At 41.4% G+C, this 15,150-nt stretch overlaps 1 protein-coding gene across 1 annotated transcript in view; it reads left to right on the top strand.

The window, feature by feature from the left end:
• The window catches only part of CCDC7 (coiled-coil domain containing 7), a 453,173-nt gene that overhangs the window by 267,340 nt on the left and 170,683 nt on the right, over positions 1 to 15,150 (top strand). The window contains exons 26-28 of the mRNA XM_073018860.1: positions 5,485 to 5,565; positions 7,119 to 7,121; positions 11,749 to 11,778. Of these exons, the coding sequence (XP_072874961.1) occupies positions 5,485 to 5,565; positions 7,119 to 7,121; positions 11,749 to 11,778 (114 nt within the window). The remainder of the gene's footprint in view (positions 1 to 5,484; positions 5,566 to 7,118; positions 7,122 to 11,748; positions 11,779 to 15,150) is intronic.

Here is a 15,150-nt window from a genome sequence, read left to right as displayed (position 1 = left end):
ATTTTGGTTGACATTTCTGACCCTTAGATTATTTCATGACCACAGGACACACAGTATCCCCCAAGGCTTTGTAACAAATGTGTAATTGTCTTTCCAAAGTAGTGTGCCTTTCAGGCAACTCAAAGTAATTATGGGCCCAAAAACTTAAAACCTCTCACCTGTGGCCTTCTGCCATAGGCACCAATCAGCAAAGATATTGCTTAGATCTGTAACTCAAAACAGCAAATGGGGATCATAATAACTGAGGAGAAGGTAACCTAGGACACCTGTTTAAGGGCCTCTAGGGCATCCTTTTGGTCATGGCCCCACTGAAATGAAACAGAATTTCTGGTAACCCCATAGATGAATGAATGTCATCAAGGATCGCACATAGGGAAAATGAGAGTGTATTTATCCAAACAGTTCCAGTAACTGCTGGGCTTGTTTTTTTTTTTGTTTTTTTTTTTTTGTTTTTTTTTTTTTGTTTTTTTTTTTTTTTTTTTTTTTTGAGACAGAATCTAACTTTCTTGCCCAGACTGGAGTGCAGTGGCCCAATCTTGGCTCACTGCAACCTCTGCCTCCCAGGCTCAGGTGATTTTCCTGCCTCAGCTTCCCAAGTAGCTGAGATTATAGGCATGCCCCACCACGCCTGCCTAATTTTTGTATTTTTAATAGAGGCGAGGTTTCACCATGTTGGCCAGGCTGGTCTCAAACTCCTGACCTTAAATGATCCACCCACCTCAGCCTCCCAAAGTGCTGACATTGTAGGTGTGAGCCATTGTACCCAACCTGGGGTTGTTTTTATTTGTTAGACCAGAAAAGATCAAAGCTTGGCAGTCTCCTCTGGAATGAGATGTCACCCCTTAGAGATCAATCCTAGGCATTTCATCCAGGTACTAGGTAACTGTATCTTGTCTGAACTAATGGCCCAGCTAAGAGCCACTGGTGAGTCATTAGAGCAGCCACTCATTTTGGGTGATGTCCTTGCTTGAGTCCACTTAAATAATATAATCAATATAATGAAAGGCTAGTCCTCCCTTGGGACCAGGCCATTTAGAGGTCATTATGCATTGATGACAGATATTGGAGCAGTTTGGTAGCCTTGTGGAAGGATATTAGTTATGTTTTCCAACTTATTCTATATAAGGTTAAACTGAAAATCTAAGTGAAAAAAAGATATGGAAAGGCATTTGAGATGTCAGTTGTTGCAAACCAAGTTCCCTCAGTTTGGAAAATATCCTGTATGACAACTATAGTTTCATGTGTCTTTGGCGCCCAGGGCTGTAATATAGCAATGGACCAGCAAAATCAATTGACTCATTATGCACCTTAGGCTGTGTACAAGATCTACTTAGTTATTGAACGAAGAAATAGTCTCATGGAGAACTTTTGCTTCAATAAGCTCAACAAATGATGACAGCCATTTCTGTTTCTTCCTAGTAAGCTATTTTGGGAAATAAAGGTGCTAGGCACTGTTAATCTGGATATTTACACTCTTCCATATGCCCAACTAAAATGACCTTAAATGCCTCAGTTCCCATCAGGGATTGGGATGAATGCAAGTGGGGGTTCACATAGAAAATACATCTATACCAGCAATACATTTGGTGGGGGAGGGGAATAAAATGGAGTTTTGCAGTTGTCTGAAAGGATACTCTCATGGTAGTGTTTGACTGAGGGTCCTGTTGGTGGTGCCCTCAGATGCAAAACCAGAGAGCATTACTTCTTTTCCCCAGTTCCTGGTGTCAGAGGTTGTGGGGATCACAGCCACCTGTGCACCAGTATCCTAATGACCCTAGAAATGCAATTTCCTCCCACCTTCCCTTTAAATTCTGATGTTACCATACATTCTCGGATTACCACTGGTAATATAAGGATCTTGGCCTAACTCTTAATTTTCTTTATTTTCAAGAGCATGAAGTTTGAGCAAAAGTAGTGGAGGGTTCTCTGATTCATTTCAATATCACTGGGAGGTACAAAGGGAAGAGCACTTTCATTAGTCATAGGGGTCATCACAGTCTGGATTTAGTGGGGCTGTGTGTTGGTACCCATGGCCCACTACCTGGTCAGGAGATTCTTGGTGAAAAGTCCATCAGTGTCCTACTTCAGATTCCATCATTGATTAACTAGACTCAGATATTTCTTGGGGAGAGCCCTCAACTAGATCACCCAGGAGTGGATGCCAAATTATTTTTAGGTCACACTGTTACTGGTCACACATTGCTATCTTGGTGGTAGATGCTTTTTCCATGCCCTGAAATTTGTCAGTTAAGATCTGAACTGTGCCACAAATTAATTGACATTATCTTATAAGGAAGTTTAATTGAGCTAGTAAAGGCTATGAAATGAAACTAGAGATCTGAGTCTGGTCAAATCTTGTCATTACTGTCCTCACTCCATCAGTGACCTTAGAGACAGCGGTGTGGCTCAAGGGGCCATTATAGCCTCTGCAGATGATGGCCCAAACACGTTTTCCAGTAGCAGGGAACATGTCATGGGTGGGCAATCCTGTCAGAGCCAAAAATAGTATACAACTGAGCAAGGAGAGGGTTTCAGATGTTTGCATCATTTGTTCCCCTTTCCTCCACTTCCTTAGACAATATGGGCACTGTCAAGACTCTCTTAAGGAGGCATTCTATAGTGATAAGCTCCACAATATGTCCCTCTTTCTCCCTAAGTTAAACAAGATTATCACTTTATTGTGAAGGCACACTACCCATGTCTCTTAGTGCGGGCAAAATGATCATCAGGACTTTGCGTTGTTTTTCATTAAAGCATGATGCTCAATAACTGACTACATTACAGGCTGTCCACCAGTTTTAGGGGAGTGCCTAGGGCTAAGAACAGTCATTAGGTGCAACTGAGTGTGCAGAGTCTCCAACTTTTTGAGCCCATTAACTTAGGGCCATGAGCAGTAACCACAAAATTACTTCCCTAGCTTTCTCCCAGCCCATCTGCTAGATTTTTCAATTGACTCATTGGATATCTTGGTATGTGAATCAGAGGATAAAGAGACTATTGTTCCATGTCAGAATTGAAAAGCTCATGTAAATAATACATTAGCATTCTAGAAAGCCCCATGGTGTCTGCTGGCACTTTCTAAGACATGATTGACATGACTGGCAGAGTGCCCTGTGGAATGCTGAGTCTCTTGCAATTGATCCAGTAGTCTCCCCGTTCCCTTTCCACTGATAGTGTCCTGCAGGCTCACTAGCACCTACCAAAGTGTTCCTTCCAGAAAGGCTTTGTGCTTCATTGACCACCCTGTTGTTTGTGGTAGTTTGTCAGAAACAGAAATGCCAGTTTTTGAGTTGGTCTATTAAGTAACAGGTCAAACTCAAAGTAACAATTAACCTTATTCACTTATTAGCATATTAAAAGCCATAGGCTAGATAGAGGCAGGTCCCCAGCTCTACCAGGGTCCCATTTTACCCCACAGAAAAGCACTTAGCAAGTGCATCAGTGTAGACTGTGTGAGTGGGCATGGGATGGGGTTGTCTCACAGTAGAAGGAGCCCCAAACAAGAAGCTATTTTCCATTTTATGGACCCCGAGGCTGAATTAGCTGGAGCTCTGAACCACATGAATACCTTTAGTTATTTGTTCCCTATTCTAATTCCTCTCAAATTGAGTTCAGATTGCTTAACACATACTAGAACGACAAACCAACTAAAAAGATTTCATGATTTGTTTGCACTCCACCTCCACCTCTCATGTCCAATAGTGAGGGTTTATGTCAAATACTATATTGATGAGTTATTGCTTTTATTTTTTCTTCAATGATTTCATTTCATTATTTCCTTTTAGTTTTCATCACACCTTCTTTTCCTTGTTGATTTAATTTTGTTTTTGAAATCTGTAGGCCATGAAACTACTTTCAAAAGTAAAACAATATATATGCAAAAAGTTAGAGGAGTATATTTTCTTCCCCAGTCCTCTCCCCTCATTTTGTAGGTAACCAACAGCATTGTTTCTTATATCTTTCCTCTGCTTCTTTTTGTAAAGATAACTATCTCTCTATTTCCTTCTCTATTTTTTTTCTCATTTCTTCATCTTCCTTCCCCAAAGATGGCATTCAAGTTTTCCCTTTTGTAGGTATTTTTTTCCTTCATATTATTCTTTGAAATCCCTTCAAGTCAATTTATAGACATGTTTAATTTCTTTTATAGTTACACTTACAGTTGTTTGTACCACATTATTTACCATATGTACTCTACCATAGTGTGTGGTACAGCACGTACTTGAGTAACATCATTTTGTTCAACATCATTTGATTATAATGTTAATAAGAAAAAAAGTTGATTCCTAGCCAGGCACATGGTCTGGAGTTAGCACATTCTCCCTGTGTCTGCATGAATTTTCTCTGGGTGCTCCAATTTCCTCCCACATTCCAAAGATATGTATATTAGGTAAATTGGTGTGTCTAAATGGTCCCTGTCTGAGTGAGTGTGGGTATGTGTCTGAGTGCGCCCTGATATGGCATGGCATTCTGTCGAGGGCTGGTTCCCCCCTTGTGCTCTGAGCTTCTAGGATATGTTCCAACCACCTGCAACCGTTAACTGGAATAAGTGGGCTGGAAATCAAGTGAATGAATGAATACAAATTATTGTAAAATAAAAATTTGTATACAATAATTATACAAATGTATGACAATAAACAATGCAGTACAAAAGCAGTCTGTAAGCTACCAGATTTGTGATTGCTTTTAAATTATATGGTGGGAGGAGGCATTCGTTACAATTTTGCTTTGCTTTTGATTTATTCCTTTGAATAAATCAAGGAGTGTGTTCCTTGACTTAACTCACCACCACTATGACAACCATCACTCACTGATTAACCACAAATTGGGTAAATAATTATCTTACTTGTTTTTATTATTTTTTCTTAAATCTATGTATAGCTCACATTTATTTTAATGTTTACTATTGGAAGTGTTTTGGGTCTTTATTTAGAAGTTTGTGATGTTTTTGTTACAAAAAAAATACTGTAGGAACTCAACTCTTGTTTATGTCAATATGCCTATGGTAAAATCGGTTTCATTATGTGTCATTTTGCTTAAGGTCACAGTTTCCAAGATTCTATCAATGACATTATGTGAGGACTTACTGTATATACATGTCTCAGTTTATTCAACCAATCTTCTCTGCTTGAAAGTTTATGTGGTTTTGACTATTTTGCAATTACATATATGATACAATAAATAACATTGTATGTATGCATTTTTATTTTTATTTGTGAATATGTATTAACCTAAAGTATAAATAACATAAGGAAACTAGTGACTAATATGTATCAGATGCCTAGAAATGTTATGAAATAATGAGCTTCAACACACACCCATTAAAAATGTTCTTATAGTAGTCATGTCACATCTGGATTTATGATAATTTACTTACAAATTTATCAAAATGAGAAAATTTTGCTACACAATTACAAGTTTGAAATCTAGACATTTCACAGTAGGTCTGTTTTTCCATTAAGAGACTAAATGCATCTCCTTATGTAGCTCATGAAGAAGAACCAGGCAAAAATCTTGCACTTGAACATCAAGATTCATTGTCAAAACTGGAAATGCAAATTAAAAAAAATGAAAAAATTCCGGGGGCGGAGCAAGATGGCCGAATAGGAACAGCTCCAGTCTCCAACTCCCAGCGCAAGCGACACAGAAGACCGGCGATTTCTGCATTTTCAACTGAGGTACTGGGTTCATCTCACTGGGGAGTGCCAGACGATCGGTGCTGGTCAGCTGCTGCAGCCCGACCAGCGAGAGCTGAAGCAGGGCGAGGCATTGCCTCACCTGGAAAGCGCAAGGGGGAAGGGAATCCCTTTTCCTAGCCAGGGGAACTGAGACACACAACACCTGGAAAATCGGGTAACTCCCACCCCAATACTGCGCTTTAAGCAGACAGGCACACCAGGAGATCATATCCCACACCTGGCCGGAGTGTCCCACACCCACGGAGCCTCCCTCATTGCTAGCACAGCAGTCTGTGATCTACCGGCAAGGCAGCAGCGAGGCTGGGGGAGGGGCGCCCGCCATTGCTGAGGCTTAAGTAGGTAAACAAAGCTGCTGGGAAGCTCGAACTGGGTGGAGCTCACAGCAGCTCAAGGAAACCTGCCTGTCTCTGTAGACTCCACCTCTGGGGACAGGGCAGAGTAAACAATAACAACAGAAAGCTCTGCAGACGCAAACGACTCTGTCTGACAGCTTTGAAGAGAGCAGTGGATCTCCCAACACGGAGGTTGAGATCTGAGAAGGGACAGACTCCCTGCTCAAGTGGGTCCCTGACCCCTGAGTAGCCTAACTGGGAGACATCCCCCACTAGGGGCAGTCTGACACCCCACACCTCACAGGGTGGAGTACACCCCTGAGAGGAAGATTCCAAAGCAAGAATCAGACAGGTACACTCGCTGTTCAGAAATATTCTATCTTCTGCAGCCTCTGCTGCTGATACCCAGGCAAACAGGGTCTGGAGTGGACCTCAAGCAATCTCCTACAGCTACAACCTACAGCTGAGGATCCTGACTGTTAGAAGGAAAACTATCAAACAGGAAGGACACCTACACCAAAACCCCATCAGTACATCACCATCATCAAAGACCAGAGGCAGATAAAACCACAAAGATGGGGAAAAAGCAGGGCAGAAAAGCTGGAAATTCAAAAAATAAGAGCGCATCTCCCCCGGCAAAGGAGCGCAGCTCATCGCCAGCAACGGATCAAAGCTGGACGGAGAATGACTTCGACGAGATGAGAGAAGAAGGCTTCAGTCCATCAAATTTCTCAGAGCTAAAGGAGGAATTACGTACCCAGCGCAAAGAAACTAAAAATCTTGAAAAAAAAGTGGAAGAATTGATGGCTAGAGTAATTAATGCAGAGAAGCTCACAAACGAAATGAAAGAGACGAAAACCATGGCACGAGAAATACGTGACAAATGCACAAGCTTCAGTAACCGACTCGATCAACTGGAAGAAAGAATGTCAGCGATGGAGGATCAAATGAATGAAATGAAGCGAGAAGAGAAACCAAAAGAAAAAAGAAGAAAAAGAAATGAACAAAGCCTGCAAGAAGTATGGGATTATGTAAAAAGACCAAATCTACGTCTGATTGGGGTGCCTGAAAGTGATGGGGAAAATGGAACCAAGTTGGAAAACACTCTTCAGGATATCATCCAGGAGAACTTCCCCAACCTAGTAGGGCAGGCCAACATTCAAATCCAGGAAATACAGAGAACGCCACAAAGATACTCCTCGAGAAGAGCAACTCCAAGACACATAATTGCCAGATTCACCAAAGTTGAAATGAAGGAAAAAATCTTAAGGGCAGCCAGAGAGAAAGGTCGGGTTACCCACAAAGGGAAGCCCATCAGACTAACAGCAGATCTCTCGGCAGAAACTCTTCAAGCCAGAAGAGAGTGGGGGCCAATATTCAACATTCTTAAAGAAAAGAATTTTAAACCCAGAATTTTATATCCAGCCAAACTAAGTTTCATAAGTGAAGGAGAAATAAAATCCTTTACAGATAAGCAAATGCTTAGAGATTTTGTCACCACTAGGCCTGCCTTACAAGAGACCCTGAAGGAAGCACTAAACATGGAAAGGAACAACCGGTACCAGCCATTGCAAAAACATGCCAAAATGTAAAGACCATCAAGGCTAGGAAGAAACGGCATCAACTAACGAGCAAAATAACCAGTTAATATCATAATGGCAGGATCAAGTTCACACATAACAATCTTAACCTTAAATGTAAATGGACTAAATGCTCCAATTAAAAGACACAGACTGGCAAACTGGATAAAGAGTCAAGATCCATCAGTCTGCTGTATTCAGGAGACCCATCTCACACGCAGAGACATACATAGGCTCAAAATAAAGGGATGGAGGAAGATTTACCAAGCAAATGGAGAACACAAAAAAGCGGGGGTTGCAATACTAGTCTCTGATAAAACAGACTTTAAACCATCAAAGATCAAAAGAGACAAAGAAGGCCATTACATAATGGTAAAGGGATCAATTCAACAGGAAGAGCTAACTATCCTAAATATATATGCACCCAATACAGGAGCACCCAGATTCATAAAGCAAGTCCTTAGAGACTTACAAAGAGACTTAGACTCCCATACAATAATAATGGGAGACTTCAACACTCCACTGTCAACATTAGACAGATCAACGAGACAGAAAGTTAACAAGGATATCCAGGAATTGAACTCATCTCTGCAGCAAGCAGACCTAATAGACATCTATAGAACTCTCCACCCCAAATCAACAGAATATACATTCTTCTCAGCACCACATCTTACTTACTCCAAAATTGACCACGTAATTGGAAGTAAAGCACTCCTCAGCAAATGTACAAGAACAGAAATTATAACAAACTGTCTCTCAGACCACAGTGCAATCAAACTAGAACTCAGGACTAAGAAACTCAATCAAAACCGCTCAACTACATGGAAACTGAACAACCTGCTCCTGAATGACTACTGGGTACATAACGAAATGAAGGCAGAAATAAAGATGTTCTTTGAAACCAATGAGAACAAAGATACAACATACCAGAATCTCTGGGACACATTTAAAGCAGTGTGTAGAGGGAAATTTATAGCACTAAATGCCCACAAGAGAAAGCAGGAAAGATCTAAAATTGACACTCTAACATCGCAATTAAAAGAACTAGAGAAGCAAGAGCAAACACATTCGAAAGCTAGCAGAAGGCAAGAAATAACTAAGATCAGAGCAGAACTGAAGGAGATAGAGACACAAAAATCCCTCCAAAAAATCAATGAATCCAGGAGTTGGTTTTTTGAAAAGATCAACAAAATTGACAGACCACTAGCAAGACTAATAAAGAAGAAAAGAGAGAAGAATCAAATCGACGCAATTAAAAATGATAAAGGGGATATCACCACCGACCCCACAGAAATACAAACTACCATCAGAGAATACTATAAACACCTCTACACAAATAAACTGGAAAATCTAGAAGAAATGGATAATTTCCTGGACACTTACACTCTTCCAAGACTAAACCAGGAAGAAGCTGAATCCCTGAATAGACCAATAGTAGGCTCTGAAATTGAGGCAATAATTAATAGCCTACCAACCAAAAAAAGTCCAGGACCAGATGGATTCACAGCTGAATTCTACCAGAGGTACAAGGAGGAGCTGGTACCATTCCTTCTGAAACTATTCCAATCAATAGAAAAAGAGGGAATCCTCCCTAACTCATTTTATGAGGCCAACATCATCCTGATACCAAAGCCTGGCAGAGACACAACAAAAAAAGAGAATTTTAGACCAATATCCCTGATGAACATCGATGCAAAAATCCTCAATAAAATACTGGCAAACCGGATTCAGCAGCACATCAAAAAGCTTATCCACCATGATCAAGTGGGCTTCATCCCTGGGATGCAAGGCTGGTTCAACATTCGCAAATCAATAAACATAATCCAGCATATAAACAGAACCAAAGACAAGAACCACATGATTATCTCAATAGATGCAGAAAAGGCTTTTGACAAAATTCAACAGCCCTTCATGCTAAAAACGCTCAATAAATTCGGTATTGATGGAACGTACCTCAAAATAATAAGAGCTATTTATGACAAACCCACAGCCAATATCATACTGAATGGGCAAAAACTGGAAAAATTCCCTTTGAAAACTGGCACAAGATAGGGATGCCCTCTCTCACCACTCCTATTCAACATAGTGTTGGAAGTTCTGGCTAGGGCAATTAGGCAAGAGAAAGAAATCAAGGGGATTCAGTTAGGAAAAGAAGAAGTCAAACTGTCCCTGTTTGCAGACGACATGATTGTATATTTAGAAAACCCCATTGTCTCAGCCCAAAATCTCCTTAAGCTGATAAGCAACTTCAGCAAAGTCTCAGGATACAAAATTAATGTGCAAAAATCACAAGCATTCTTATACACCAGTGACAGTCAAACAGAGAGCCAAATCAGGAATGAACTTCCATTCACAATTGCTTCAAAGAGAATAAAATACCTAGGAATCCAACTTACAAGGGATGTAAAGGACCTCTTCAAGGAGAACTACAAACCACTGCTCAGTGAAATAAAAGAGGACACAAACAAATGGAAGAACATACCATGCTCATGGATAGGAAGAATCAATATTGTGAAAATGGCCATACTGCCCAAGGTAATTTATAGATTCAATGCCATCCCCATCAAGCTACCAATGAGCTTCTTCACAGAATTGGAAAAAACTGCTTTAAAGTTCATATGGAACCAAAAAAGAGCCCGCATCTCCAAGACAATCCTAAGTCAAAAGAACAAAGCTGGAGGCATCACGCTACCTGACTTCAAACTATACTACAAGGCTACAGTAAGCAAAACAGCATGGTACTGGTACCAAAACAGAGATATAGACCAATGGAACAGAACAGAGTCCTCAGAAATAATACCACACATCTACAGCCATCTGATCTTTGACAAACCTGAGAGAAACAAGAAATGGGGAAAGGATTCCCTATTTAATAAATGGTGCTGGGAAAACTGGCTAGCCATAAGTAGAAAGCTGAAACTGGATCCTTTCCTTACTCCTTATACGAAAATTAATTCAAGATGGATTAGAGACTTAAATGTTAGTCCTAATACCATAAAAATCCTAGAGGAAAACCTAGGTAGTACCATTCAGGACATAGGCATGGGCAAAGACTTCATGTCTAAAACACGAAAAGCAACGGCAGCAAAAGCCAAAATTGACAAATGGGATCTCATCAAACTAAAGAGCTTCTGCACAGCAAAAGAAACTACCATCAGAGTGAGCAGGCAACCTACAGAATGGGAGAAAATTTTTGCAATCTACTCATCTGACAAAGGGCTAATATCCAGAACCTACAAAGAACTCAAACAAATTTACAAGAAAAAAACAAACAACCCCATCCAAAAGTGGGCAAAGGATATGAACAGACATTTCTCAAAAGAAGACATTCATACAGCCATCAGACACATGAAAAAATGCTCATCATCACTGGCCATCAGAGAAATGCAAATCAAAACCACAATGAGATACCATCTCACACCAGTTAGAATGGCGATCATTCAAAAGTCAGGAAACAACAGGTGCTGGAGAGGATGTGGAGAAATAGGAACACTTTTACACTGTTGGTGGGATTGTAAACTAGTTCAACCATTATGGAAAACAGTATGGCGATTCCTCAAGGATCTAGAACTAGATGTACCATATGACCCAGCCATCCCATTACTGGGTATATACCCAAAGGATTATAAATTATGCTGCTTTAAAGACACATGCACACGTATGTTTATTGCAGCACTATTCACAATAGCAAAGACTTGGAATCAACCCAAATGTCCATCAGTGACAGATTGGATTAAGAAAATGTGGCACATATACACCATGGAATAGTATGCAGCCATAAAAAAGGATGAGTTTGTGTCCTTTGTAGGGACATGGATGCAGCTGGAAACCATCATTCTCAGCAAACTATCACAAGAACAGAAAACCAAACACCGCATGTTCTCACTCGTAGGTGGGAACTGAACAATGAGATCACTTGGACTCGGGAAGGGGAACATCACACACCGGGGCCTATCATGGGGAGGGGGGAATGGGGAGGGATTGCATTGGGAGTTATACCTGATGTAAATGACGAGTTGATGGGTGCAGCACACCAACATGGCACAAGTATACATATGTAGCAAACCTGCACGTTGTGCACATGTACCCTACAACTTGAAGTTTAATAATAATAAATTAAAAAAAAAAAAAAAAAAAAAGAAAAAATTCCTAGAGAGAAAAGACATAGTAGTAAGTATAATAATTACAGGTTTAAATTTTAAAAGTTAATCTCATTAGATCATTTTTCTTTGGTTCATGACTATGTAGTTGAGCGTATAGTTTATAGAAATTTTACATGTTACAGTGTGAATACCTTAAAATAACTAGGGAACAATAATATTTGGTTGGAATTTCTGGTCTTGAGACTATTTTATGGCATACTTATGTGCTCGGTGTCCACCAAATCCAATAAAAGTCGTTAAGTCTATCAAAGGGTGTTTACTTTCAGCCAACTGTAGGAGATTATGGGTCCAAGTGTTCAACAGGAACTTTGGGACATGTGGCAGTATCCTTCTGTCATAGACTCTAATTGGCAAACAGAGAGGTTGGTGAGATGTGTAACTCAAATGACAAAATGTATCAGAGAAGGCCAAGGGGAAAAACAGCCTATGTGGTCATTGAAGGGTCTCCAGAACATCCTATCTTTAGGATGCACCTAAGGGTAGAGGTTTTCTTGGTAACCTGATAGATGGTGTCAGGAAGATGTTCATGAAGGGAATGTGACAGCTCCAGTCTGGGCTTTCCTTTTATTTGTTGGGGCTGAGAGTGACTAAAGCTGAGAGTGACCCAGCCCTTGCTGGGTAGTGTTTTTGTCTGGGCCCAGTGGAGGATGCGATGAATATAGTGGAAGGCCAGTGCTTCATCTGGGAGTGGTGCTGTTTTCATGTCACAGCCTTTAGGAGGACGTTAAAGGTGTAATGCAGCCCACTTAATGTAAGGCAGACTGATCTTGATCATCTTTGTGGACAAGGATGCTGAAAAGGGCATTTACAATGTCAATTGCTTTATAACTATTTGCCTCAGCTTGGGTAGTAGCCTCTGTGATAGTCATAATGTCAGGTAACACCAGTGCCAAAGACAGAACTATAGCATGAGCCACCAATAGTCAATTATTTTCCAGGCACACAATGCCTTAAGCAAAAGGCCAGATGGTGAACTTTGGCTTCCTTAAGCACAGCAATGAAGACTTTTTTTTTTTTTATCCCCAAGACAGTCGATAGTGTTTTTAAGAGACAGAGACACTAGGTGCTGGTAGTCTGGCTGGTTTAGTCTTCCATATACCCCACTAAAACGGTCCTAATTGCAACAGTTCCCCTCAGGGATGGGGTGTGAATACAGTCAGGGGTAGACATAGACAGTATGTCATAGCAACAACCCATTCAGTAATGGGTACCATAATGATGGAAGTATGTAGTGGCTTGAAGAGACCTACCTGTAGTCAGATCAGGATCTTGGTGGTGGTGGCCTCCAGCTGAAAACCAGAGAACATTATCTATTTCCTCCTCATTCTCATGCCAGGGATTTTGGGGATCACAGTCACTTGTGCACTATTATGCAAAAGGCCCAAGAAATGAAATTCTCCATGTCCACTTTGAACTTTAACTTTGATATAGGGCCTCCATTCCTCACTGGGGCCATAGGGACATTGGCCATGTCATAGTCTTGTTTTCTGTTTTTTTTTTTAAAACGAAAATATTTGCATAAAAATTGGCAGGGCTCTCTAATTCTTTTCAAACTTCAATGGGAGAAGAGGAGAGCAGCATTTTTATTAGTTATAGGGGCCAGCACTGGGCAGACCCTAGGAGGCTGCCATTGAGCCCACAGTGGCACACTACCACCAGGCCATGAGTTAGGTGAAGAGCCCATTAATCTCCTTTTGTGAGTCCTTATTTTTGGGTAACCAAACCTAGAGATCACTTTGGTGAGGCCCTTACTTAGATCATTGAGGAGTGTGTGCCCAATGACTATTTTTATGTTGCTGTCTCTGGTGATCTCTTTTTGCTTTTTTGTAGCAGTTGCTTCTTCCATGCTGAGGAATTTGTCATCTCTAGGCAATTGATTAGTATCACAATAAATGAAAAAAATTATGATCTAGATCAGTGGTCCTCAACCTTTTTCACACCAGAGAAAGTGAACAAATTTAACATTTTTTCCATGGAACAGGGCCAAGGTGGGGGATGATTTTGGGATGATTCAAGTGCATTACATTTATTGTGCACTTTATTTATATTATTATTACATTGTGATATGTAATGAAATAATTATACACCATAATGTAGAATCAGTGGGAGCCCTGAGCTTGTTTTCCTGCAACTAGATGGTCCCATGTGAAGCTAATGGAAGACAGTGACAGATCATCAGGCATTAGATTCTCATAAAGAACACACAACCTGGAACCACCCAAGATGGCCAAATAGGAACAGCTCCAGTCTACAGCTCCCAGCATGAGCGACCAAGAAAATGGATGATTTCTGCATTTCCAACTGAGGTACCAGGTTCATCTCACTGGGACTGGTTGGACAGTGGGTGCAACCCATGGAGTGTGAGCTGAAACAGTGGGGCATCACCTCACCGGGGAAGCACAAGGGTCAGGGAATTCCCTTTCCTAGTCAAGGGAAGCCGTAACAGACAGTACCTGGAAAATCAGGACACTCCCGCCCTTTTATAGCACTTTTCCAACAGTCTTAGCAAATGGCACACCAGGAGATTATATCCCACGCCTGGCTTGGTGGGTCCCACACCCATGGAGCCTTGCTCACTGCTAGCACAGCAGTCCGAGATGAAACTGCGAGGTAGCAGCGAGACTGGGGGAGGGGTGTCCACCGTTGCTGAGGCTTGACTAGGTAAACAAAGCAGCTGGGAAGCTCGAACTGGGTGGACCCCACTGCAGCTCAACAAGGCCTGCTTGCCCCACCAGAGGTGGGGGCAGGGCGTAGCTGAACAAAAGGCAGCAGAAACTCCTGCAGACTTAAATGTCCTTGTCTGACAGCTTTGAAGAGAACAGTGGTTCTCCCTGCATGGAGTTTGAGATCTGAGAATGGACAGACTGCTTCCTAAAGTGGGTCCCTGACCCCCGAGTAGCCTAACTGGGAGACACTGCCCAGTAGGGGCGGACTGACACCTCATACAGCCAGGTGCCCCTCTAAGACAAAGCTTCCAGAGGAAGAATCAGGCACAACATTCACTGTTCTGCAATATTTGCTGTTCTGCAGCCTCCGTGGGTGATACCCAGGAAAACGTGGTCTGGAATGGACCTCCAGCAAGCTCCAACAGACCTACAGCTGAGGATCCTGACTGTTAGAAGGAAAACTAACAAACAGAAAGGATTAGCATCAACATCAACAAAAAGGACATCCATACCAAAACCCCAAATGTAGGTCACCATCATCAAAGACCAAAGGTAGATAAAACCACGAAGATGGGGAGAAACCAGAGCAGAAAAGCTGAAAATTCTAAAAACCAGAGTGCCTCTTCTCCAAAGGATTGCAGCTGCTTGCCAGCAACAGAACAAAGCTGGATGGAAAATGACTTTGACGAGTTGAGAGAAGTAGGCTTCAGAAG

This window comes from Chlorocebus sabaeus, chromosome 9 (assembly GCF_047675955.1).
Source record: "Chlorocebus sabaeus isolate Y175 chromosome 9, mChlSab1.0.hap1, whole genome shotgun sequence".
Lineage (NCBI taxonomy): Eukaryota > Metazoa > Chordata > Mammalia > Primates > Cercopithecidae > Chlorocebus > Chlorocebus sabaeus.
This window is presented reverse-complemented; position numbering and strand designations above follow the sequence as displayed.